Source organism: Scylla paramamosain, chromosome 2, assembly GCF_035594125.1.
Source record: "Scylla paramamosain isolate STU-SP2022 chromosome 2, ASM3559412v1, whole genome shotgun sequence".
Taxonomy (NCBI): Eukaryota; Metazoa; Arthropoda; class Malacostraca; order Decapoda; family Portunidae; genus Scylla; species Scylla paramamosain.
The window spans coordinates 34,101,817-34,126,816 of NC_087152.1; the positions used below are offsets into that span (position 1 = coordinate 34,101,817).

At 40.7% G+C, this 25,000-nt stretch overlaps 1 protein-coding gene across 5 annotated transcripts in view; it reads right to left on the reverse strand.

The window, feature by feature from the left end:
- LOC135113839 (low density lipoprotein receptor adapter protein 1-B-like) overlaps positions 1 to 25,000 on the reverse strand; it is a 75,798-nt gene that overhangs the window by 49,451 nt on the left and 1,347 nt on the right. For 4 of the 5 annotated variants that reach the window (XM_064029460.1, XM_064029470.1, XM_064029478.1 and 1 more), the window contains exon 1: positions 3,919 to 4,125. The exons of the other annotated variant lie outside the window; for it this stretch is intronic. In XM_064029460.1, the coding sequence (XP_063885530.1) occupies positions 3,919 to 3,967 (49 nt within the window). In that variant the 5' untranslated portion in view covers positions 3,968 to 4,125. Of the gene's footprint in view, positions 1 to 3,918; positions 4,126 to 25,000 lie in introns of those variants that run through there. 5 annotated transcript variants of the gene reach the window in all.

Consider the following 25,000-nt stretch of genomic DNA (forward strand, 5'->3'; position numbering starts at 1 on the left):
AGTTATTTAATCAAACAATTAGTCAATCAACTCAATCAAACATTCAATCAACCGACCAACCCAAAGAAGTACGTATCTAACCCCCCATTCCCCTCATCATTCCATCAATTAACTAGCCAATCATTCATTTAATCAATCAATCAATTAATCAGTCAAAAGAAGTATCTATGTACCCTTCATCACCCTAGATGCCTCATACTTCACCCCTCCCTCCCTCCCTCCCTCACAGTCATTCCCCAACAGGTGTTAGCGTCACCTGGGAGCACTATGGAGTGTTTACACCTAGCTGATTTCTACGCAGTGAGAAAGAAGGGTTAGGTGACGCATAAATACAATTAAATATACAGGGAAGTACAACTACCAGGAGGCTAATTGATCATTATCGAGGTTTTCTGATGGAGGAAGGGAGAGGAAAGGAGATAAAGCAAGGAAGAGGAAAGGAAAGGTGTGGTGTGGTTAGGTAAGGTAAGGGAAGGGTGTATTTGGCTTACGATGGTTATGTTATGCCAGGTAAAGGAGGCCAGAAAGATAAAGATCAAGGCAGATGAGTTCAAACGTAAAAATATGAAGGATAGTATGAAGGAGATATTTACTGGGGAGGGAAGGAAATAGGGGAAGGAAAAGTGGGGAGTGGTGGAGGAGTCAACATGAGACCAGAGGGAGAGAAGAATGATGGAAGAGAGAAAGAAGGAAGGCAAAAAAAAAAAAAAAGCAAGAAAGTACGAAGGGAAGGGAAGGGATGGAATCTGAAAAGACGAGATGACTGAACATGGTTAAAGTTATCTACAAATTTACTGGGTACACTGTTGCTAAGCTCTCTCTCTCTCTCTCTCCTCTCCTCTCTCTCTCTCTCTCTCTCTCTCTCTCTCTCTCTCTCTCTCTCTCCTCTCTCTCTCCCTCTCTGACACATGCGTACCCCTCCGCCACCACGTATACACATAAATATTTACATAATTCAAGGGCAATTACATAGTTTTCGTGTCTTCCGTGTTGACATCTCAAACCACATTCCCCTTTCACCAAACCTTCCCTTCCTCTCTTCTATTTTCCCCTTCTCTCTTTCATCCCTCTCATCACTGTTGTAAGTGCATGGCAAACACTTCAAACTGTCCTCACTCCCACCCCCTCCTCACTCTCTCTCTCTCTCTCTCTCTCTCTCTCTCTCTCTCTCTCTCTCTCTCTCTCTCTTTCCACGTAAACTTCAACTCGCCTACCAAGGTTGTTTCTCTTCTGCCTCTTCCTGCGCCTGTTTTCCCTTCTTGACATCTGTGTCCTTGAGCGCAAATGAACACACCCACCAACACACCCAGTCACGCCTCCCGATGTACATGTGTGTGTACTGTACATTTCATCAGGCAATTAGCTAAAATCAATGAGAATTACATGAGAGAGAGAGAGAGAGAGAGAGAGAGAGAGAGAGAGAGAGAGAGGAGAGAGAGAATCTTTGGTGCAATTCCCGAATTTTGTTATGTAGACTGCACACATCCCCCCCCCCTCTCTCTCTCTCTCTCTCTCTCTCTCTCTCTCTCTCTCTCTCTCTCTCTCTCTCTCTCTCTCTCTCTCTCTCTTCCCCACAATGACACCAGCAATAACACTTCTCCCAGTAAACCACTACTAGATTGCTGAGAGAAATGGAGAGTAAATAAGTGGTTTAAAAAAAAAAAAAAAAAAAAAAAAAAAAAAACAGGTAGATGGACGGGAGGCAGGTGACGGGACGACCGGCCCACTGAGAGAAGAGGAGATGGGGAAGGGGTAGGGGGGAGGGTGGGAAGAATGGGGGAGGCAGCTACGGTCTGAGAAAGTGTTCACGTGATCACAGCGGGAACACACACACACACACACACACACGGGAGTTACCAGCTTCTAATCGACCTTCTCTCACTTGTCAGAACATATTCCTTCCTTGTCTCAGCAAGCGATGTTCAGTGTGGGTGTATACAAACAAGCCTCTCTCTCTCTCTCTCTCTCTCTCTCTCCTCTCGTCTCTCTCTCTCTCTCTCTCTCACGGTCACCAAAGATGCCACACATTCTTGTTCTGACAGCACTGCCTCGCTCTGGTTGTGGCACACGTAGGCAGTGGCTTGCATTAGGTTACTTAATAGAGGGCTTAGCAACACACGCCTTTCAACGGTAATTATAGTATGACACTTTTTGTAATTGAGTAACCTGAAGAGTCATAGATATAGCTATTAAAACGTTGGACTGTCTACCTACACACTCATGTGGTTTCTTTCTTAAGTACTGGACTGGGAAGCTTAGACCATGCCGTATTCTTTAGCCTTAGGACACCATGGGAGTTAGTAGGTGAACATTTGACCAATATAGAAAATACAATACCTATAAATCTCTCTCTCTCTCTCTCTCTCTCTGTGTGTGTGTGTGTGTTTAAGTCAGTGAAGCAGGCAAACAAATCCTCAACAACTAAATCAACAAACTGTCCCCTTCTCCCTCCCTCTCTCCCTCCCTCTTACGTGAGTCATGGGCCCTTCCTTCCTTCCTTCCTTCTTTCCTGCTTTTATCTCACAACCTACCCACTCACTCATCATTTCCTCCATCTCCTCCAACCACATCCTTTGATCCCAGTCCTCGTCACGCCGCCGCCCTTTCATCCACTACCTACTTATCACCACCACCACCACCACCACTATCTCCCACACCAGCAAGCCAACACGTGCGGCAGCTTCATTCAGACACAGTGGTTGAGATTATAACACTTAGGTGAAGGCCAAGCGTGTCATGGTTTTATCGTCGAGTGCAAGTTCCCACAGTCTCTGCATAAATCTGGTTTTATATAGGTTTGTTATTTCAGTTCATTTGATTTGGTTGATGTAAACAGTGCAGTATATTCAATCTTGTCTGTATGAACACGCCTCACATTAGTTATGATAGGTTTATGCTTATTTTAACCTAACCTCGAAATCAATCCAGGTAATATAAAATGACAGAGAGAGAGAGAGAGAGAGAGAGAGAGAGAGAGAGAGAGAGAGAGAGAGAGAGAGAGAGAGAGAGAGAGAGAGAGAGAGAGAGAGAGAGAGAGAGAGATTCACATTCACTTTCTCAGTAGTCTTCAAAAGTGGCCTCAATAAACCTATCCGATTGCAAACATACAGTACACCCTATGGCCAAATTACACAACAAACCTCGTGTCGTCAGGCCTGAGAGGTCATGACGTGGGGTGCCTCTTTCCCATTGTCCTCTTACGACACCCTTTCTTACGTCACTTCGCCAACAAGTTCTACACCATGTTAGGAACTTAACCCTCTGACAATGGGAAACCAAAACTACCACGCAGCGCCCACCCGTGTTACCCAACCAAGCTAACTGTCCTAACACTGAGGTAAACAGATTAGGTCATACAGCCGTGGTTAGTTTAAAGGGAAACTGCCTCAGCTGCTGCATAAACGTTCATGTTAGGCGTGTTTCTATTCTTGTGGTCACAGGAGTGGTTTTAAGAATACCAGCTGTTTACAGCACATGCGTGTGTACTTGTCTGACAAGGATTCAAACTCTAATGAGATTATTTCCAAGAAGCCCCTGGAAAGTCAAAACTAGATAACCACCGTCCTCGCATCACCTCATTTTGACTGCACTGCTCTTTAAGGAAATTCAGTCATTTGTTTTAATTTCGGCAAAAACCCACAATATACAAATTCACAAGATACTGTAGTAATATTTCGGTTATTTAGGAATAGTCCTAAAGCTGGATAAGCAAAATTTTAATATTTTCTTTTAGTAGTGTTTACGAGAATCTTGACAAATTTTTTTTTTTTTTCCTCAGCACACGTGGCCAGACTTTGAGCGTGGTGCAAAGAGCACCATGAGGGTCTGGCAGGCTGCGGTGGAGTGGCACTGACTAACCCGGCAGGTCGAAGCAGTCATCACCTGGCCCTCAAAAACACAACACGTCAGTCTACTCACTCTTATGTTTGCTTGTCCCGGTGAACAAGGCTCGCAGGAGGGAAGACATGTTTGCCAGCTTTCCGAGCTCTCCGCCAGCGCCTCCTTCGGCTCTCCGTGCCCACAGACACGTTTACAGCAAGGTTGTTATAAATCCACAGCAGCAAGCTCGCCTTGAGACGGGTGACACACTCCACACACGGAGGTACACTGGCTTCTGCCGCCACATTTTCCCCAACTTGACAGCCCGCCAAACGTTGGATTAGTTGCTAGAAACCGCTTGTTCCTCTCTTCGCGTGCATACTTTCCCTACTAGAATAGAGACGGAAAATGACGTTCACTAATCTAACGGGGATAAAAAGATGCTAAACATTATCTACTTACAAATGTTTCAATATGTGGAAAATATATATTGATTCAGTATCAGTAGAAAATTGTATCAACTCCACTTGACAACTCCGTTCCCATCTGGTCGATTCCGATAGGACAAGACGAGGCATGCGCACTCTTCCTTCCCCCACTCCCTCTTTGCCTTCTTCCTCTCTCCTCTCCCTCACCTGCTCCTCGTGAAAATGAAAGTTTAAATTTACCTCAAGATTTTCCCTTGAAGAGAATCAACTAGCTTTCCTCTAAATAAATAAGGAAGAGAAGATAAGTTTCAGTTACGGAAGGGAAGTAAGAAACTGGCAGATAAGGACCGTTTGTAGTGTGAAACGAGGGGCGAAGCATGAGGTGCAGTAAGTAATTACCTGGCATATTAAACTGAGCTGATTAATACGATGCAGAGGGTGATTATAGCACGATATATTCACGGTTGGGTACATTCACTGTTGACTCATCGTGTTTTTTTTTTCTTGTTTACTTGTGTGTGTGTGTGTGTGTGTGTGTGTGTGTGTGTGTGTGAGAGAGAGAGAGAGAGAGAGAGAGAGAGAGAGAGAGAGAGAGAGAGAGAGAGAGTTGTACTTCCGTGAATGTAGAAAGCAGAAAATTACACACACTATTATTAAAATGAAGCAACTAATTACATCACAAAACAACAGACAGAAGATAGGTGTGTAGCCCTCCACAAGGCTGGCTACATTCACTTTTCACTCCTTTTGCCTTCCTTGTTTGCTCCTTTTTTATTTTCTCGGCTATGCACACTGGCTCAAGTATTTGCCTTCCCTTTACTGCCATTCCGTGGGGCTTGGCTTTGTGGGAGTGAAAGCGACGGATGATTATTGCATATTACATTTGCCTGACCATCGCCTTCACACGCTGCATATAAACTTTTCGTATTTCATACTTTCCCTCACACCTTATACTTCATACCTCATACCTTAAGCCTATCGCAATAATTAATTTTATACTTAAGTACATGCCTCCTCAAGCATTTTCTTAATTTTTCTTGTACATAAATACATCCTACTTCTCGATCTACCCCGACCGTTTCCCATATAGACTATCCTGTTTTTTTTTTTGTAAGTTTTTCCTTTCAGACACACAAACGAACAAAAATGAGGATTTATGTATCAGAAGTAAACAAAGATATGAATTAGAAGCCGTGTTTCGTGGCCATGCCTTGGAAACACAAGCAACTTCAACAAACGCAGGCGAGGGAGCAGGACACTCTTCCATCGCCCTTGAAACCTCCACAACAAACACACGTGCTGGCTGCCGCTACATGACTCACTCGCATCAGCTTTGAGTCATGCCTGCCGGAAACACATGTTTGTTCATAACTCCGGAGAAACTGTATCGTACGGGGTCTCTGCGTGATTTTACCGTAAATATGTATAAGCACTTTCTTGACATGGCTCATAACGATGTCTGCAGCTCCTTCAGGCTACGTGCTTTTAATATGAAGCTGGAGGACACACACACACACACACACACACACACACACACACACACACACCTCGATCAACATGTTATTTATTCCACATGTTTCTAAGGTAATGATGAAAGATCATAGTGGTGCGAGAGAGAGAGAGAGAGAGAGAGAGAGAGAGAGAGAGAGAGAGAGAGAGAGAGAGAGAGAGAGAGAGAGAGAGAATGTCCTTGCGTAATGGTAACGGTGAACATAAAAATCAGTCACTATCAACACTGGCTGCGTCCATTAATAAACTGTAGCAGTGGTGAGACGAGCCACTGTCTGTCATTTGTCACGCTGTCTTATAATCATCCATCACCGATTAGCCCGCTGCAGGACGATGACCTCTCCCTTCTTGGTCTAGTCCTTCCTTTGTTTCACTTCGGTACCGTGAATTTCCCAGTAAACTCTTTCATCATCTTGGCTTCTGTTTGCCTGTTTTGCTTCTCTCCCTTTCCGGATTATGAAATGATGGAGACAAGTTTTGCACGAAGCCAGAATGTAAGCAATCTTATTTCAGAATCTTCTCAGGTTAAGATAGAAGGAAAAACAAACAGTAGCCTACTGGATTGTAATAAGCTACGAGGTTCAATCTAAGCTAAGAAATCCTTCGGGTTTTTCCAGTTTTATCAGTGTTAGGATGGTACCTACTGACGAAGGACTGGTTCTGGAATACTTTGGTTCTGGCATAAACTCAGAAATAACTAGGTCTGTGCTTTGGTGTCAAATTATAAATGCTAGTATGACAATAATGGTAGTAAAGAAAATCCCATAGGAAGGAACATAATAAAGTAAAGTCAGAGGAGAACGCCATAGTTAGTGAAATGACATTATAAGAGAAATACCATGGGGAATTAAGTGCCTCAGCAAAGTAAATAAGGGGATTGTTAAAGTTAGGGTAGTACCACATTGTATATTCACCCACCACTACTAGCATCACTGCTGGGTTGCCATTAATGTTAACGACGTTATAGTAAAAAACTTATGAATACTGTAATTTGCAGGTCCAAGTGATAATAATGTTTCCCTTGAAATTTAAAGTCATACCCGTTTTCTGTAAGCGAGGGAAAGGGCTAACTATAAAATAAAGCATTAGAGAAAGCATGTTCATGACTTTATAGAAGGAAAACGTATTGATACTTTTTTTTCTTTTCTTCTATAGAGAATAAATATTCATAGTACAATACACCTCAGCAGTCTACCAATGTTTAGACTAGTGTAAGTAAGGTAACAAAAGACCTCTCTCTCTCTCTCTCTCTCTCTCTCTCTCTCTCTCTCTCTCTCTCTCTCTCTCTCTCTCTCTCTCTCTCTCTCTCTCTCTTGTGTGTGTAGTTTTATATTCGTTCCCTTATTTATAATTTCAATGTGTACCTTTTGTAAGATACTCCAAGGTATCATATGTGAATTTTTCACTGTTAGCTCGAAGTATTGTAAGTGATAATTCCGTCATGTAAGATAAAGTAACGAAAACACTAATATTATTAACATCACACACTACCTTTTAATTATTTTTCTTAACGCCATCCTAACCACATACAAGTATAGTACTGAAATACACTCTTTCAGTAACGTTACAAGTATGAATCTTGGAAAATAAATACCTCTAACTGGACTCCGAGCGTGTTTCATTATTCAACTTCTAATTAATCAGGTATACCATTCTGCTGCACCGACACAAAAAAAGTAAATAAACGTGCTTCGTAAAATGGAAAGCCCCCCAAAATTTTTTTACCTCAGTTTTTTTCTCTGTGTGATCCCCATGGACCTCAGGAGATCCCCCACACAACCCACATTCTCTTTTCCTTCTTTTCTGTTGAGCAATCTTGGTGTGTACATTACAACCAAAAGGTCCACCAGTTCATCTCGTCCACTGTACCTTCAATGAACTCAACTCCTGCATTTTCATACCCAATAAACATTTCAGAACATCTCGAGGCATCTTCAGACATCTCAGCCTTAATTTAATACAACAAAACCTACTGAACCAGCCCCAGTGACACCGAAGCAAAGTGTTGAGGTACCGCTGATACTTGTGACACAATACTGTTATCTTTGCAGTAACACAGAACATCATCTCATTACTAACATGCTTTGCTATATACATGGCGTTCTCTCTCTCTCTCTCTCTCTCTCTCTCTCTCTCTCTCTCTCTCTCTCTCTCTCTCTCTCTCTCTCTCTCTCACACACACACACACACACACACACACACACACACACATACACACACACACACACACACACACAGACACACACACACACACACACACACACACACACACACACACACACACACACACACACACACACACACAAACACACACACATGGTCATATTTAAATAGCAATGCAGCGAGCAAGGCTACATCAGCATCATTCGTATTTGCTGACCACACAGACGCAATGGTTGAGACACTCCCTTGGTTCTACAATGCGTGGAGGCAGAGAGCAGGAAGCGAGTTGTTCCCAGCTAAGAATAGGCTCAGCGGTGAGATCCTGCGAATTGCAACAAGCGTCAAAACAAATTGGAAAGAGGTCCTCTCCGCATGGCCAATGTGTCGCCCCTACACACAAGCAACAAAATAAAACTAACAGCAGCAGCAGTAACATCAGAAACAACAAGAACAACAACAACGAAACAAATAACAAAATCAAGAGCGACACGAACGACTGCGCGCTCGTGTGTTGGGGGAAGGGGCTGGGCTGGGCAGGGCTGGGGTTGGATGTGCTGGGCTAGGGAGGGCGGGGGAGGGTGGGCACGCGGGAGTGTCATTGTCCAATCAGCCATTCAGGTGAGGCCGTGAGTTTGTGCATGCAATGACGTAACGCTTGACGAGACGTGACGGAGGCACAGTAGGTCACGGGAAGGAAAGCCTTACACTACCAGGGTCAAAGATAATGTACAGAATTTCTACCAAAATAAATAAATAAAATAAAATATGAAAAATTAGAAAATACTATAATAATTTCATCCTAGCAAGTCTCTGTACAACGTATATTATGAACTCTGGCTGCGTTGATCTAATCACGATCATTATTCCTTTCTCGGCCGCCCACATACCGTACACGTGCTGTCACTTCACAGGACCTATCCACGTGCCTCACCCTCCCGGTCCCCCATCCCGCACCTTGTACTCCCTGACCGCATTCAAGCACTCTCAAACATTAACATTCTTATCTATACACAGGAGGGCATGGTGGCTTACGAGGTGACAGATATATGGGGTTAAGAAGAAGAAACATGTACATGAAATTTTTTTTTAAAGGAAGAATTAGTATTACAAGTATATAATCTTTTTCCTTTGACATGGATTTTTAACTTCCTCTTCCTGTCCTCAGAATTCACTTTATGAGTTTTCCTTACATTCAGAAAATCTCTTTAATGCCATCTAAAGATAAGCACTCTTACCTCACAACTTTTGGTTTCATTTAATTCAATCACTGACCAAGTTTATGTGGGAAAAAAATCTTTCTTAATGGAGATATAACAGGCGAGAAGGACTGGTAATGAAAGATGAAAAGTAAGAGATTTAGTTCGATTATTAAACGGCCTTGGCGAAAAGGACTTGTCTGAACACTGAACCCTGATCTATCGTACACTTTAGGTCACTGCCTCAGTCACTGGACAGCCAGCGTTCCCTTGCTGTATTGTGTAACACCAAATTTACGTTTATTTCAGTCTCTTACTTTTGTTGAGGGTTATTTATTTATATATTTACTTCTTTTTTTCTCTTTCTCTTCATTTTTCTCTCTTTTATAATTTAATTTTCCTCTCCTTTATTTTCTTCCATTGCACTAATATTTCATCGTCTTTATCACCTTCTTCCCATTTACTTTTTTTGTTCCTCTCTCTCTCTCTCTCTCTCTCTCTCTCTCTCTCTCTCTCTCTCTCTCTCTCTCTCTCTCTCTCTCTCTCTCTCTCTCTTTTCCTCCGTGATGCCTCGCTACCGCTACGGTAATGTTGCGACGCCTCTCCGTCCCTTAAGAAGCGTCATTCTCCTGAAGACTGGACTCGCCCCACTCATAACACAGGTCTGCAAAAACATTACCTCGTCCTTTCGTGTTCATGAGTTCTTATATTTGAATGGAATGCACATATTTACTTTTTTTTTCCCAAGAGAACACGCAAGACCTCAGTTTCCTCTCTTCTATTTTAATCCATATTAACAGAAATGCTCAGTCTGGCTGTCTGCCTCACTTTTTTATAGTAATGAAACTGAATTAGTGAATAAAAATAACACCATTCAGCGCGGGGCGATGGCCAGTACCAAAAATTACAAGAATTAAAACATTCTGACTCTGCCAAAAGTTATCAGCAAAAAATAAATATTTTAATGGACAGAGTGCATATGATATGAAGATTTCTGAATGACGTTCTCATATTTTCTTCTTTCCTAAGGGAACACGCAACGTTTGAGATTCTCCTTTTTAGTTTTAATAAAGTTACTGAGCACGGAGGCCTTTGAAGACGGAGGAAAGATAGTGAAGGGCAGGGGGGGGGAGAAAATGAATCTAGTTTGGGATGTCGTGTCAAAAGCTTACGTGGAGGCTGCCAAAGAGACGTCCACGCCCACGCCCCAAGTTCCTCCTGCGAGTGCAATGTCAGACTAAAAATACAACTCCCTGCCAAACAACAGCCTCAGGCAGTGCACACACCACGAGCTGCCAGAACCAGGCTTATTTGTTTTGCTTATAACAACACGGTGCACGGGCTGACGAGAAGCTAGAGGAAGGATAGAGAGGTTTACTGGTAATGCTGCTGCTGTATTGCACATACACACACACACACACACACACACACACACACACACACACACACACACACACACACACACACACACACACACACACACATGTGTAGACATGTAATTTTTCAGAATATCGGGCAGCCACACATTCCGTCGTTTTCTCATCAGTACTTTGAACCATTCATCATCCAGCCGCGCGCATCTTCCCTCTTCCCTTAACTTGTGCCTCGCCTTCCATCTCCTTCCTCTTCCTTTCCCTCGATCGCTTTTACTTTGCTCCAGTGTCCACATTCTTCCTTTTCAACTATATATCACCATCAGTCTCCTCATAATGTTCAACAGCCACAGTCACAGGAATAGAGAGTCACTTTATTCATTCAACTACACAGATCCTTCGTGAATCAAATAATTCACGCAGGGAAGCTCCAGAAAGCCCGACTTCCGATCTCTGTAAAATTTTTGATTGGGACAGAGCAAACTTTGTGTTGTTCAGTGCCTGATAAAAACTTAATTCCTCCATCTATCGACTCGACACAACCTTCCAGATAACTTCTTCACTGACAAGGAACTGTCCTCTCCCATTTTCTAATCACTGAACATCTTCGGTTTGCCCTTTACTGATATAGATAATCTAAACCGGAAACTTTACATTCCATCTCTTGGTAAAGCAGCTTCCACGAAGTTCTGAACCGTCTCCACCAATTTCTCTGATATTCCCCCAGCTGCTAATTGTGTAGAGGGGTTTTATCTGTCTATATTGAGTACATTTCACATATATGAGGGATCCACTCAAAGAGCTCTCTTGAACGGGGTGGAATAAAGAAACATTTTGCCTCATGAACTCTTCTCATCTAACTGATTATCTTCGGCTTCTCTTTCTTCTCCGCAAGGTTGCACCTCTTGCCATCTTCTATCAATTCTTTCATGCTAACTGCATGCATTCTCTCCTTCCATGGCCTCACTGCACAAGATTTTATACTTCTACCTCCCCTCACAACTATTCTGTCCACCTCCTTAATAGAATAGTTAACCAGCATTCTCAGTCTTTCATCCTTGTACTTTCATTCACTGTACTAAGACTTCTTGCAAAGAAATAGAAAATATGTCCCCGGCGTTGTCTACACACCTCACCATACAAAAGGAAGAAAATTATTAGATGCTTTATGATGAAATAAAGTTCATTACCAAAGAAAATAATACCGTAATTTGTTGGTATTTTAATAACCTCCATAAAATGGTCATGTCTAACAGGCGATTTCGAAGGAGGGAGACTAATAGAGTTTGCAGAAGATGACTTTCTATTTCAGTTTGTTCAAAACACGACGATAACATCTTGGGTTTACTGTTCATAAGCGATCATAATCTTAGTCATCCTTGCGAAGTCAGTGAATTATTAGCAAATAGTGACCATACTTATATCTTCAACTCAAAACAAGAAGTAACGCGACACTGGTTTCTAGTTATTAGAAAACCAATTTATATATCATTAAAAAAGAACTGACGTCAGCGAGCTTGAATAAATCACTAGATTAAAACTGCACTGAAGAAACCTACGACAGGTTCACGCACACACACACACACACACACACACACACACACACACACACACACACACACACACACACACACACAGAGAGAGAGAGAGAGAGAGAGAGAGAGAGAGAGAGAGAGAGAGAGAGAGAGAGAGAGAGAGAGAGAGAGAGAGAGAGAGAGAGAGAGAGAGAGAGAGAGAGAGAGAGAGAGAGAGAGAGAGAGAGAGAGCTCTGATTTTTTCCCCGCTATGTAACACTATAAGCAAGTCACATGGTAAAGCTATGCGTTACCCAGGTAAAGACAAGGTAAGATTTATTTATGATTGTAGGTAATTCTCGTATATTTTCACCTGTGATAAAAGACAAAGACCCGGCGTGGTTAGTTAATGATGAGAAGGTCCAGGTGCGAAGGAGTGCAGGTGTGTGTTGCGCCACGATTGACACGCACGTAAGCTGCCATTATATATACGAGTATGCGCTCCCTTGTACTTACATGCCCCCTTGTCTCTATTATGTGGCGGTTGTTGCCGTAATGCCTCTATGATTTGGTACATACTCGTAACACAGCGTCAGAAGAGGTTGGTTAGGAACACGACACTAAGAATTTAAGTTTAGGAGTTTAGGAGCGTGGTGTTAGGATTTTTGAAACATTGCATTAAGCATTCAAGTTTCAAAACGTTAGGAATTTTAGGAACAAGAGCTTAAGCATTTCTAAAAAAAAAAAAAATGTTAGTAATCTTATAAAGACGACCTTAGGAATTTTAGGACCGTGACGTTAGGAGACTCAGAAACATGATGTTGAAAACTGTAGGCATGTAATTTCAGGAGTTTTAAGAACAAGTGATTCAACCCTTCCATTGCGATATGCAAGTCACAACACTAGCAGCACTGTCTACGATCTTAACAGACAACTACAAGAAAGCGATTAAATGGCGACACTTCCCAATGTCTATTCAGTATACATAATGTTTAGAAATGGTTGTGTAATGAAAATAAATACTTCAGATTGTGATTAAGAAACTATATCTTAAATAGCAGTGACAAGTTAAAATTTGGGGAACATCACGTTGAGAATTTTAGGAACACGATTCTTCTAATTCTACGAACACGAAGGTTTTCTAAAATTTATGAAGATGGTTTCAAGAACTTTAAGAACATGATAATGTTAAGAACTTTGGAAACAAGTTAGAAATTGTAGGAGCATGGCATTAGCAGTGTTCGAAATAATGACGTTAATAATTTTCCAAACAAGTTTCATGCACTTGGAGTTAAGAATTTTGTGACCACGAAGTTGAAATTAAAAGAAAACAAGGAATTCAGGCCCCTCATGTCCATAAATTCCATCCCTCTATCGAAACCTCTACCTTCCTCTCGATCTTGGGTGAGAAAATTAGGAGTATGAAGCAAAAAATTTAAGGAACAAAGCGCGATGAATTTTAGGAACATAAAGAATATAATCGAGTTTAATTTGAACAGTGGAGATGAAACAATGGAAAGATTCTAGCGTATTTCTATGATTTATTTTTCTTTTATATGTGTCGTGACAAAATAATAATTTTTCCACTATTTTTTTCTCTCTCAAACACACTTTCGCATAATGTCATACAAGATTACTCACGCGACTCTCTCTCTCTCTCTCTCTCTCTCTCTCTCTCTCTCTCTCCACGTGTCCCTGCCTACACGTGTACGCCCAGTAACCTCTCCTCGCACCACCACTACAAAAGTATCTTGTATCGACATCGGCGGAGACAGAAGTGTTGCCGGTGAGTGGGTGTTACTTAGGAGCAATTCTCCTTATTTTCTTTTTTCTTTTTTTTTTTCCTTAGGCAGCACCGCATCACTAAGGCAGGAATCATAACGAGAATGAAGGTTATAGACACACACACACACACACAAAAAAAAAATAAATAAATAAAATAAATAAATGAATAAATAAAATAAATAGATAAAAGTTATTCAATTCAATTCAGTTGCTTACTGACCACAAAATCACAACACATACGTTAAGACTCGACTTTAACAAAGATACAATAAAAACACAAGACTTGGAAGACGTATGAATTATTTATGGTCCAACACAAAATACCTTACAATTATAAAAAGCAGTGTAGCTCCTGAATTTACAGCAAGAATATAAAACTATTTTGTAATCATATCAGCAAATTGGTATTGAAACCCATGCATACATACAACCCATACATACAAAACGCATTCTCAATAAAACACAAACAAAATACAAAACTGTTTTAACGACTCTGTGCCTATATCAATAAATTAAAACGTTCCACAAACGAATAAAAATAACTAGACCACATGTTAAACTACAAAATCACAAAACTCTAAAACAAAAGAAAAAAATAAATAAATAAACAAAAAGTAAAATACATGAAATCTAAAACATATCAAACGGGTAAAAATCAACAAGGGGTTACGTAAAAACTAGTAATTTACCACACATTAAAGGAAAAGAAAACATGATATTTGCAGGAAATGTAACGTAACTATGTAAAACACTATGTAAAACACATGATATTTAGGTACGTCAGACTGGTCACCCATGTCTATCAGCGGCCTCCAAGATGTGAGCAGATACCGAGCATGGATATCATCAGTGAGGGGACAAGACTCAAGTACAGGTAGCTCTGTCTGTACGCTCCCGCAAGGGCACAGGGGCTCCTCCACGGGCAGGCGTCCACGACCGCGCCAGTGCCATCTTCCAGATTCAATTGCCAGTTTGTGTCCACTCAACCTAAACTGGCTGTATGCAGTTCTGTAATGCTCTCTTACATTATCACCCTTCAAGTGACATATATCGAGAGTCAGGTCAGGATTGAGCAGCCGGTATGTAACACGCCTCAAGGACGTGAAATCACAAATAGATCGTTTTACAAATCTCAGTCCTACTTCGCTATCATTTGTGTTGTCTGTGATCAGGCCTCGTATACGCTTACATGTTGCAGTGTTTGTGACAAGAACCAATTTTACTGCATGGACCCACGGATCATCCATCATATGTTGGCGTTCCCCCTACAAATTTTGAAAAAAAAAAAAAAAAAAAAAAAAATGTTACTTGCTCATAACTAAACATTTGAGTGATGGCAAGCCAAGTTCAACACAAAATATCCGTACAGGTCGTCATACAAACGCCGAGCAGTTGCTTTACAGCCCAGTTGTGTAATTTCTTAACTGGTTTCAAATCCCCATTGAGCCATGATTCGCACACATACAACACTGATGACATCAGGGCAACATTAAATACCTTAAATTTAACTTGAAATGGAGCAACTGTATTCTTTTTTTTTTTTTTTTTTTTTTTAAGAAAAGACACATGTGACACCTCTTTGCCTCAGCGAGCGCGGCTAAAGCTGACGACAATGACCCGTCTGAGGTGAAAGGCTGCTCAGATACGTGTAACTATCACACCACTCTACTGCAGTTTGTTCAGTGATAAATGTATCCCCTTCCTCTGACAGACAATTCATAGCAAAAAATTTAGTTTTCACATTATTGATACGCATTCTATGACCTTACAATAGTCATTTAATAGCGTTAACTTTCTCTGCATCCCTTGCCTCGTTGTTGAAAAAAGGACTGTGTCGTCCATTAATATAAAGGTGATCAAAGCAATAAAGTCATTTACAAAGATAATGAACAACAAGCATGAAGTTGAGGAGCCTTGCCTCACACTAACTGAAGCTGTCACTATAACAGCACTAACGATACAGTGGATTACAGAATACATGGTTACAAGTACGACCAGCATTACCGCACCACACCCGAGCCTTTTCAATAACCTAAATAATACAGTGAGTGGGACACGGTCATACGCCATCGTAAAGTCCACAACCGTTACAAACAGTTTCAGTCTCCTCTTCCTGGCCAGATTCGTCACCAATCGTAGCGTCATGATGTGTTCAATGCAGACCCTCCCCTCAAATAACGCAGTATGTGACAGGGCGGTCCCGTAATGCTTAATAAAGCCGACGACACATTCTCTTCTTCATAGCTCCTTATTGACCTTAGTTACTACGATAAGGTTCATGTTCCCCACACTTACACGGGAAACTCGCCTTTATGTGTGTCCGAGGGTCATTGGGTCGACTTGGTGTTGCGTGGTCGTGCCTCATCTGTCTGTCTGTCCGTCTGTCTACCTGTCTGTCTATTCGTCTGTTTTCATATTTGTGCGTTTTGTATTTTTATGAGGTATTTCTCTTTGTTTGTTGGTCTGAGTGTTAACCAGCCTGTTTATTTGTTCTGTTGTGTCTGCTTGTAAGAACATGAAACAGGAAAATAAGGGAAACTGCAAATTAGAAATCTAGTTTACACGTGGCGGGCCCTGGATAAAACATACCTACCAATATCCACTTATCATCTCTATGCATAAATTTGTTTAATCTTTTAAAGCCCCAATTATTGCAACACTAACAACCTGAATATTGAGCCTATTCCGATCTACCACGGTATTTGAGAACCAATTTCTTTCTTTGTTTTAAATCTAGCCTTATCAAACTAGAATCCGTTACTTTTAGGCGCATCCTGATTCCAAACATGAAGATTTTTTTTGTTATATTCATTGTGTCACTTCAATACCTCTATCAGATCCCCACTATATCTACTGTATGCTTCCCTAGCAAATGTAAACTTAAAATCGCTTATTTCCTCGCGTAGAGAATATTTCTTACCAATTGCATGGTATTAATCGTTCTCCTCTGTACTAATTCTAAGCGACCTACGTCCCTTCTGTAATCTGGGGACCAAAACTACCTGTAGGTGAGGTCTGGCCATTTACTGTAGACTATGGTATGCAATTCTGGTTTCCATATTACAGGAGGAGTGGCGTAGTCACATCTACAAGAATACAATATTTGGAGCACTGCCACATGTCCTACACATAAGCTGTCAAATTTCCTACAAGAAAACAAGTGTCCAGCACATTTTCTACACAAACTCTGCTGCATATTTTTCTGATATTCGATTGGTGACATATTTTCGACAAGCATACTGCATATCTCCTCAACACAGAAACTGGTTCAGTCACATTTCCTACACTGTGTAGGTGCAGTTCTGGTAAAGGAATTCGCTCCTGCTGGCCAGAAGTTCAAATTGGGGGCTGCCAATTTAACTTTTCTCAAAGCCTGTATCGGAGAATACAGACATTGGGGTTAAGTGAACTTTATCACGACAACAAGCTGTTTAATAAGCGGCTATGAAAGATCATGTCATTAAGTTATGTGCCAGCCAACCGGATACATGAAGCTGTTAATTTTCCTTTCCAAGAAAGGTTCAATATAAATTATCACTCTCAGGTAAAGATTCCTGAATTCAAAACCTACATTACAAGATACTGGATTCAAAAAGTCACTCCAGAACGACTTTCCGTCTTCAAATTTTCTCGTGGAACTAATAATGATGCTGACTGAAAGCCTTTATTTTATCCGTCAGCAGCGTCAGCCAAACATCTATACCTCCCTAACACATTTAAATAATGTAATGGCAGACACAACAAAAGACAGTGAATGACTGGAAGCTGACTTGGACATAACTCGTCAAAAGAAGAGGAGGTTTGTCAGAAACATTGACCGCAGGGAGAAGTTGAAAGGAGAGTTACTGAGTGGAACATACACCTTGGCCCAATACATCAGTGCTGTTATGTACACATTTGATACGTCTGTTTCATCATACCAGTTACCTGACGACAACAGTACTGATGAGGGTGAGGAAGAGCAAAAGGACTCAGGCAACAGCGCAACAGACGCACAAGATGTTCCTCCCGAGCTTCGTTGCAGCGTCTGCTTAAGGCGAAGGGAAGGGACTGTGGTTCTTCTACCATGCTTTTTGTGCAGACTGCATTGCTGTCATTGTACCAGAAGCAGACAACAACATTCCTGCAACATGTGCTACTTGTCGCAGTGCTATTCATGACAATTTTGAGGTTTTCATTTAGGAAACCCCATTGTACTGTTTAATTTTATATTCCTATGTTTTATTAAGAAAATAAGAAAGGAAATATAGTTTCATTGCATATTTCATTGAATATAATAAGTAAAAAGGGTTCCTACATACATGTCATATTTCCTACACACTACACATATACCGTCATATTTCCTATACAAAAGACTCCATCCAGCGTATCTCCTACACACAGAAGGTGTAGGAAATACGCTGTATCAGTGATGTAAGGCTGTAGGAAATATGTCACTTCCCTAAAATTTGTAGGAGGCTACATTTGTAGGAGATGTGATCTGTAGGAAATGTGACATAGGAAATGTGGCGCGCCCCTAAGAGGGATATAGGCCGGCCTGCCTACCTGCCTGCCTGCCTGCCTGCCTGCCTGCCTGCTTGCCTGTCTGTCTCTCTGTAAGTCTGTCTTTCTGTTTATTTCCTTGTCTGTATGTCTGTCTAACCGTTTTTCAGTCAGTCAGTCAGTCCGTTCGTTTTTGTTCTAGCTATCTGTCTGCTTGTCTATCTGCCTGCCTGCCTGCCTGCCTGCCTGACTATCAGGTTGGCTGTCTGTCTCACTGTCTCTCTGTCTGCCTGCTAGCCTGTTTGTCTGTCTGTCTGTTTGTTTGTCTGTTTCCCTATCTGTCTGTCCCTCTGTCTGTCTGTCTGTCTGTCTTCGTACTTTTTGCTAGCACGTCAGTATATGTCTGTTTACATGTCTTCTGTCTGTTGATCTAACTGTTTATTCATTTTTAATGTTTAAAACCTGTGTGACTGTCTTTAACCTCTCTCTCATCCATGTTGCATCTCTTGCTATCTTCTACCGCTTTTTTTCATGCTAACTGTTCTTATGATCTTGCTAACTGCATGCCTCCCCTCCTCCCGCAGCCTCGCTGAACTAGACTTTCTTCTTTCTCTCATCTCTATTTTGTCCACCTATCTAATGCAAGAGTTAACCAGTATTCTCAATCATTCATCCCTTTCTCTGGTAAACTTTGGAACTCCCTGCTTGCTTTTGTATTTCCTTCTTCCTATGACTTGAACTTTTTCAAGAGGGAGGTTTCAAAACACTGATCCTTTAATTTTTGATGACCACTCTTTACTCTGTTTGGGGACCGGCACCTCAGTGGTCCTTCTCTTCTTATAAGTTTTGTTGCCCTTGGCCGGTGCCCCCTTCCTCCCAAAGAAAAAAATAAAATAAATAAATAAATAAGTAAATAAATAAATAAATAAATGAATAAAAATGAATAAATAAAATTATATATATATATATATATATATATATATATATATATATATATATATATATATATATATATATATATATATATATATATATATATATATATATATATATATATATATATATATCTGTGTATTAATTTATCTATCTATCAGTCTATCTGTCTATCTGTATTTCTGTGTTTGCCTGTCTAGATATCTAGATTCTATCTGTCTGTCAGTCTGTATGTATCAATGAATGAATATTATTGGGAATGAAAATAATAAATAGAATAAAACGCATGAGTGAGATTGCCTCTCTCTCTCTCTCTCTCTCTCTCTCTCTCTCTCTCTCTCTCTCTCTCTCTCTCTCTCTCTCTCTCTTTCCCAACACAATCTCAGTTCTACTTTATGCTCGTAATCTGCCTCTATTTCGTGTAGGGCTTTTGTGTGACTCTCTTTTGATATCCGCAAACACTGATTCTATTATGCATCCTCTCGTAATCCTTTCTATCTATCTGTCTACTTATTTATCTATCCATGTATCTATCTATCTATCTATCTATCTATCTATTTAACTATCTATCTATTTATCTATACATCTATCTATCTACTTATCTATCTATTCATGTATCTATCACATATCTATTTATCTATCTATATATCTATCTATATATCTACTTATCTATCTGTCTAACTGTAAGTTTATCTGTCTATCTGTCTGTGATTCTATCTATCAATCTACCTATCTATCTGTCTATCTATCAATCAATCTATCTATCTAACGATCTATCTGTCTATCTATTTAGCTATTCAAATACTCGTATGCATTCAATCGCTAATAATTTTCAAATGTTCACATATCTTTCTTTGTTTACCTCTATTAATTTTTCAGGTGAACATATGCCGTTCAGATTCGTATCTTTGATCTATTACGATTACGAAATATATCACTGGGTTTGCCCTTTAATCAAAGTCTGATCTAGTGAAGCAATAATTCTGTTGCCCTGCATGATAATCCATCTCCTGATCTTGCATCATCCTGGTGACTAACCTTTCTACGTATCTTTATTTATTTATGGACTTAAGTTCCTAGCATTTAATTATATGAGTATTTCTACTTATCTTTCTACCTATGTTTCCATGGTAACTGATCTGTCTTTATTTTTACCTGTTTAAGTCTCTATAATTACCTATCGACCTACATTCTACGTTTCTAATGACTCCATTCAATTGTTCTATAAAAAAAAAGATTTACTATACATATCTTCGATCATACAACTAATTATTCTTACTCATTTACTTATTCATTATCAGCTAGACGAAGGTTTCTAACAAGCTTCCCCATGGATCTCTATCGGCTGTTTATCTATTCTCAGCCTCTTTAGCAAAACCTATTATGTCATGTCAGTCTGGCCTGCCTTCTTTTACCATTCCTACCTTGCCAGTCTCTTTTTCTAATTGTCCATTTATTATTTGTTCTGCGCATGGCGATTTTTCACACACACACACACACACACACACACACACACACACACACACACACACACACACACGGTAAGCCGAGAGGATACCACGGGATATCGTAACAAAGACATTATTGAATATATGAACACAAGTAAAAATAGCATCAGAAAATTGGATAACAGAAAATATAATAAAGGTAAGCATGATTTTGCCATGCACTCAATAAATACACTAAGACAAGAGGATTTCACATAAGCGATGCATTACTAAAATAGATGCTGAGTACATAGAAATAAGAACGACATGACAAGAATGGAAGAAAGGTATAATATGATTCGTATGTAAATAATGTACTTGTATAAAATGTAATAAAAAGAATAAATAATCTATCCGTAAATGTACATAATCTACCTGTAAATGTAAATGATCTATCTGTAAATGTAATTAATCTACCTGTAAAGTGCAAATAGTCTACCTGCACGAGTAAATGTAAACAACCTACCTGTAAATATAAGTAATCTACCTGTAAAATTTAAATGATCTACTTCAACATAATATAACAAAAAAAAAAATAAAATAAAATAAAATAAATAAATAAATAAATAAAGATAACAGGTATAACATCATAACTCGTACGTAAATAATCTACCTTTATGTAATCTACCTATATATAATCTACCCTCCCACACCACGGATCTTATGCAACAACTCTCACTACTCATCCATTACCGTGTTCTATTTTTCCTTCCGTCTTTTATAAATGTAATCACCTAATATTGTACATACTAGTGTCTCACATTCCACTGCCTCATAAGACACACACCGACACACACACACACATCATTTTGTCACTATAATGGCGGCCTCCAGCAGCGATATGTGTGTTGGCATAGTAATAGTAGTAGTAGTAGTAGTAGTGGGTAGTAATAGTAGTAGTAGCTTGTTGTTGTTGTTGTAGTGGAAGGAGGAGGAAGAGGGATATGAAGGTGAAGGGGGACAAAGGAGAGAAGGGTATACCGTGCTGTTATGTGTAAGGCTAGGGGAGGAGATATAACTGAGAGAAAAAAGTAAAAAAGACTGGTGTGTGTGTGTGTGTGTGTGTGTGTGTGTGTGTGTGTGTGTGTGTGTGTGTGTGTGTGTGTGTGTGTGTGTGTGTGTGTGTGTGTGTGTGTGTGTGAGTATAGGTATTTCTTTTTGTTAGGTCCTGTGTTATTACAAGACAGGTGATTGATGCCAAAATTTCTCTCCCTCTCTCTCTCTCTCTCTCTCTCTCTCTCTCTCTCTCTCTCCTCTCTCTCTCTCTCTCTCTCTCTCTCTCTTTCTCTGACTCTTCCTTCTCCCTCTCATAAAATTCCAGCAACGGTCTGAAATCCATTCCACAGAGAGAGAGAGGAGAGAGAGAGAGAGAGAGAGAGAGAGAGAGAGAGAGAGAGAGAGAGAGAGAGAGAGAGAGAGAGAGAGAGAGAGAGAGAGAGAAAGCGTTGCGAGTTCAGTCTTTCCATTTCTCCTCTTCCACTTCCTTCTTCCTCTTCCACCTCCTCCTTTTCCTCCTCTTCCTCTCCTCCTCCTCCTTCTCCTCCTTTTCGTGACACCACTCGGTAACACAGAAATTACCGTCAGGGGAGAAACAGGACGATAAGTGTGTGTGTGTGTGTGTGTGTGTGTGTGTGTGTGTGTGTGTGTGTGTGTGTGTGTGTGTGTGTGTGTGTGTGTGTGTGTGTGTGTGTGTGTGTGTGTGTGTGTGTGTGTGTGTGTGTGTGCGTGCGCGCGAAAGGAGACCCTGGAGTGAGGCTTTTATGACAAGTTTAATTATGAAAACAATATGAGAGGGAGGCAAGGTACTCCATCGCTCTTCTTCCCCTCTCCCTCTCCCTCCTTTCCTCCTCCTTCCTTTTAATTCCTCCACCTTTGTCTTTCTCTCTTTCTTTTCTTCCTCTCTTTTTTTTTTCACTGTGTTTCGTCTTCCCTCCTATCATTCTCAGTCTGTCCTCAAAAACCTTCATTTCATACACGCGATAAGAAACATACAGTGAGTGTTTTTCAAAATGTTGATAATGATGATGATGATAGCGATTTATGAAGCTGATGATGATGCTGATCATATGACAAAGAAGAAGGAAGAGGAGGAGGAGGAGGAGGAGGAGGAGGAGGAGGAGGAGGAGGAGGAGGAGTAAAAGGAAGAGAACTGCATTGATAAACTGATGATAGTTATGATGATAGTAACAGTGATAGGAAAAGATAGTCTACCTGGTCTGCTCACAAAGGAGAGGGCCAGAGTCTGAGTCTTGGGCTGGGCGGGGACGATATGAGTTTGTCCCCTGTCACGCTGCAGCTCCTGTTCATCTAGCAGGGAATAGGTAAGGGACGGTAGCAGCAGGAGGTGTGTGTGTGTGTGTGTGTGTGTGTGTGTGTGTGTGTGTGTGTGTGTGTGTGTGTGTGTGTGTGTGTGTGTGTGTGTGTGTGTTTGTGTGTGTGTGTGTGTGTGTGTTACAGGAAAATAGTCCCTCAAGTAAACATACAAGGTTATGATATAAATATAAAAGACAACACAAAAATGACATGAGAACCTCGGACAGGCCCCGAAAGGGATTTGCAGGATGAACAGAGGGTTCACGTCACACCAGATGGTAGCAAGGCTAACATATCAGCGCTACCAAAGGTACTAGACATGGCAAAAAGAAAGAGAGAAAAAAAAAAGAGGGGGGGAAGGGAGAGCACATCAAAAAGATAACTGGATGGAAGATGGTAAGAAGTTTTGTTGAAGTAGTTTGAAACATACAAACAGAAGCGAATGGAGGAGGTTTGGGGAAGCCTTTGTCCCGCAGTGGAATCAAAGTCTGAAACGTAATTACGGTGACTCAGTGAGTGACTAGATAGCAATAATTCACAACAGCGACAAGTCATCAGTGTCTCTTAAGTTATCATCAAGTTATCATCGTCCCTTGAGCCAGGACTGCTGCCATCCTCGCTCCGCCACCACGAACTTAATGAACTGAGTGGCCTGACTTTCAAGCATCAAGACGACAACTAACTACGAGTAAGAGGCTCTGAGGCTGTTACTGGTAAGTTTAAAGGGAATAATCTGCAGCTTGAACGAGGAGGACACGCTGCTAGATATAAAGGGGGCGTACGAGCTGCCACCAAGGATGTCGTTAAGAATAGGGCGCAAATAGGTTTACCTGAAGATGCCATTGCTCACAAGATGCCCATACATCCGCCCCAGAAGGGGATCGTCAGGGGTATACACAGCGTTCCTTGAGCCGCCAACACACACACACACACACACACACACACACACACACGCACACACACACACACACACACACACACACACACACACACATATTCACTGAGTGTTTTCACGTATCCATTAACTCCTTGGTTCATTACGCATTTATTAACAGCACGCCTCTTTGTGTTCTTTAATTCACAGTCCCTTAACTTTTTATTTATTTATTTATTTTTTTTTACGTGTAGCTTAACTCCAAATCCCTTAAGGGAGTGGTATTCACTAATTTTTGCAAGAGAGCCACTTTAGTAGACTACATTCACTTTGAAAGTCACACACAAGAAAAACCCAGCTGATATTCGAATGTCATTATTATGGCTTCGTCTTCCATTTAAATTTTAAAATATCTTTCGAGACAAAAGGCTTGGAAGTATTATATCAACATTTTTTTTGTACAAAATTTATATATAAAAATTTTTCGAGATTAGGATTTTGGTAGTAATTGATTTATATATTTCCTGGATGGAGAACCGCCAATCAATCTCGCGAGCCGAGTTCATTAAGCAACAGCTTCACTACAAATGTGTCTCTTCACTCCAAATTCTTTACCTTATCGCTTGATTCTAAATCCTTTAACTCTTACAACAACAACAACAACAACAACAACAACAACAACAACAACAACAACAACAACTACTACTACTACTACTACTACTACTACTACTACTACTACTACTACTACTACCACTACTACACTCTCTCTCTCTCCTCTCTCTCTCTCTCTCTCTCTCTCTCTCTCTCTCTCTCTCTCTCTCTCACACACACACACATACTCAGCAAGACCTAAGTGTCCCATCGCAGCGTATTAGCCACACAAACCCACGTCCCCTCCTGACTGGAGGGATGAGATCTAGTAAAAACAAGAGCCGTCAACCTCCTAAACAGACAGGCTCCGAGGCACGCAAGCCCTCACAATGTGTTGACAGGGAACAGGAAAAATCTTGACATGACACAAATAATGCAACGTAGATTAGTATACACGATGTTTTTATTTATTTTCCTCCTTTAATCTTTTCTCGGCGGGTCGGAGGAAAGTCTTGATGGATAGGAGGAATAGG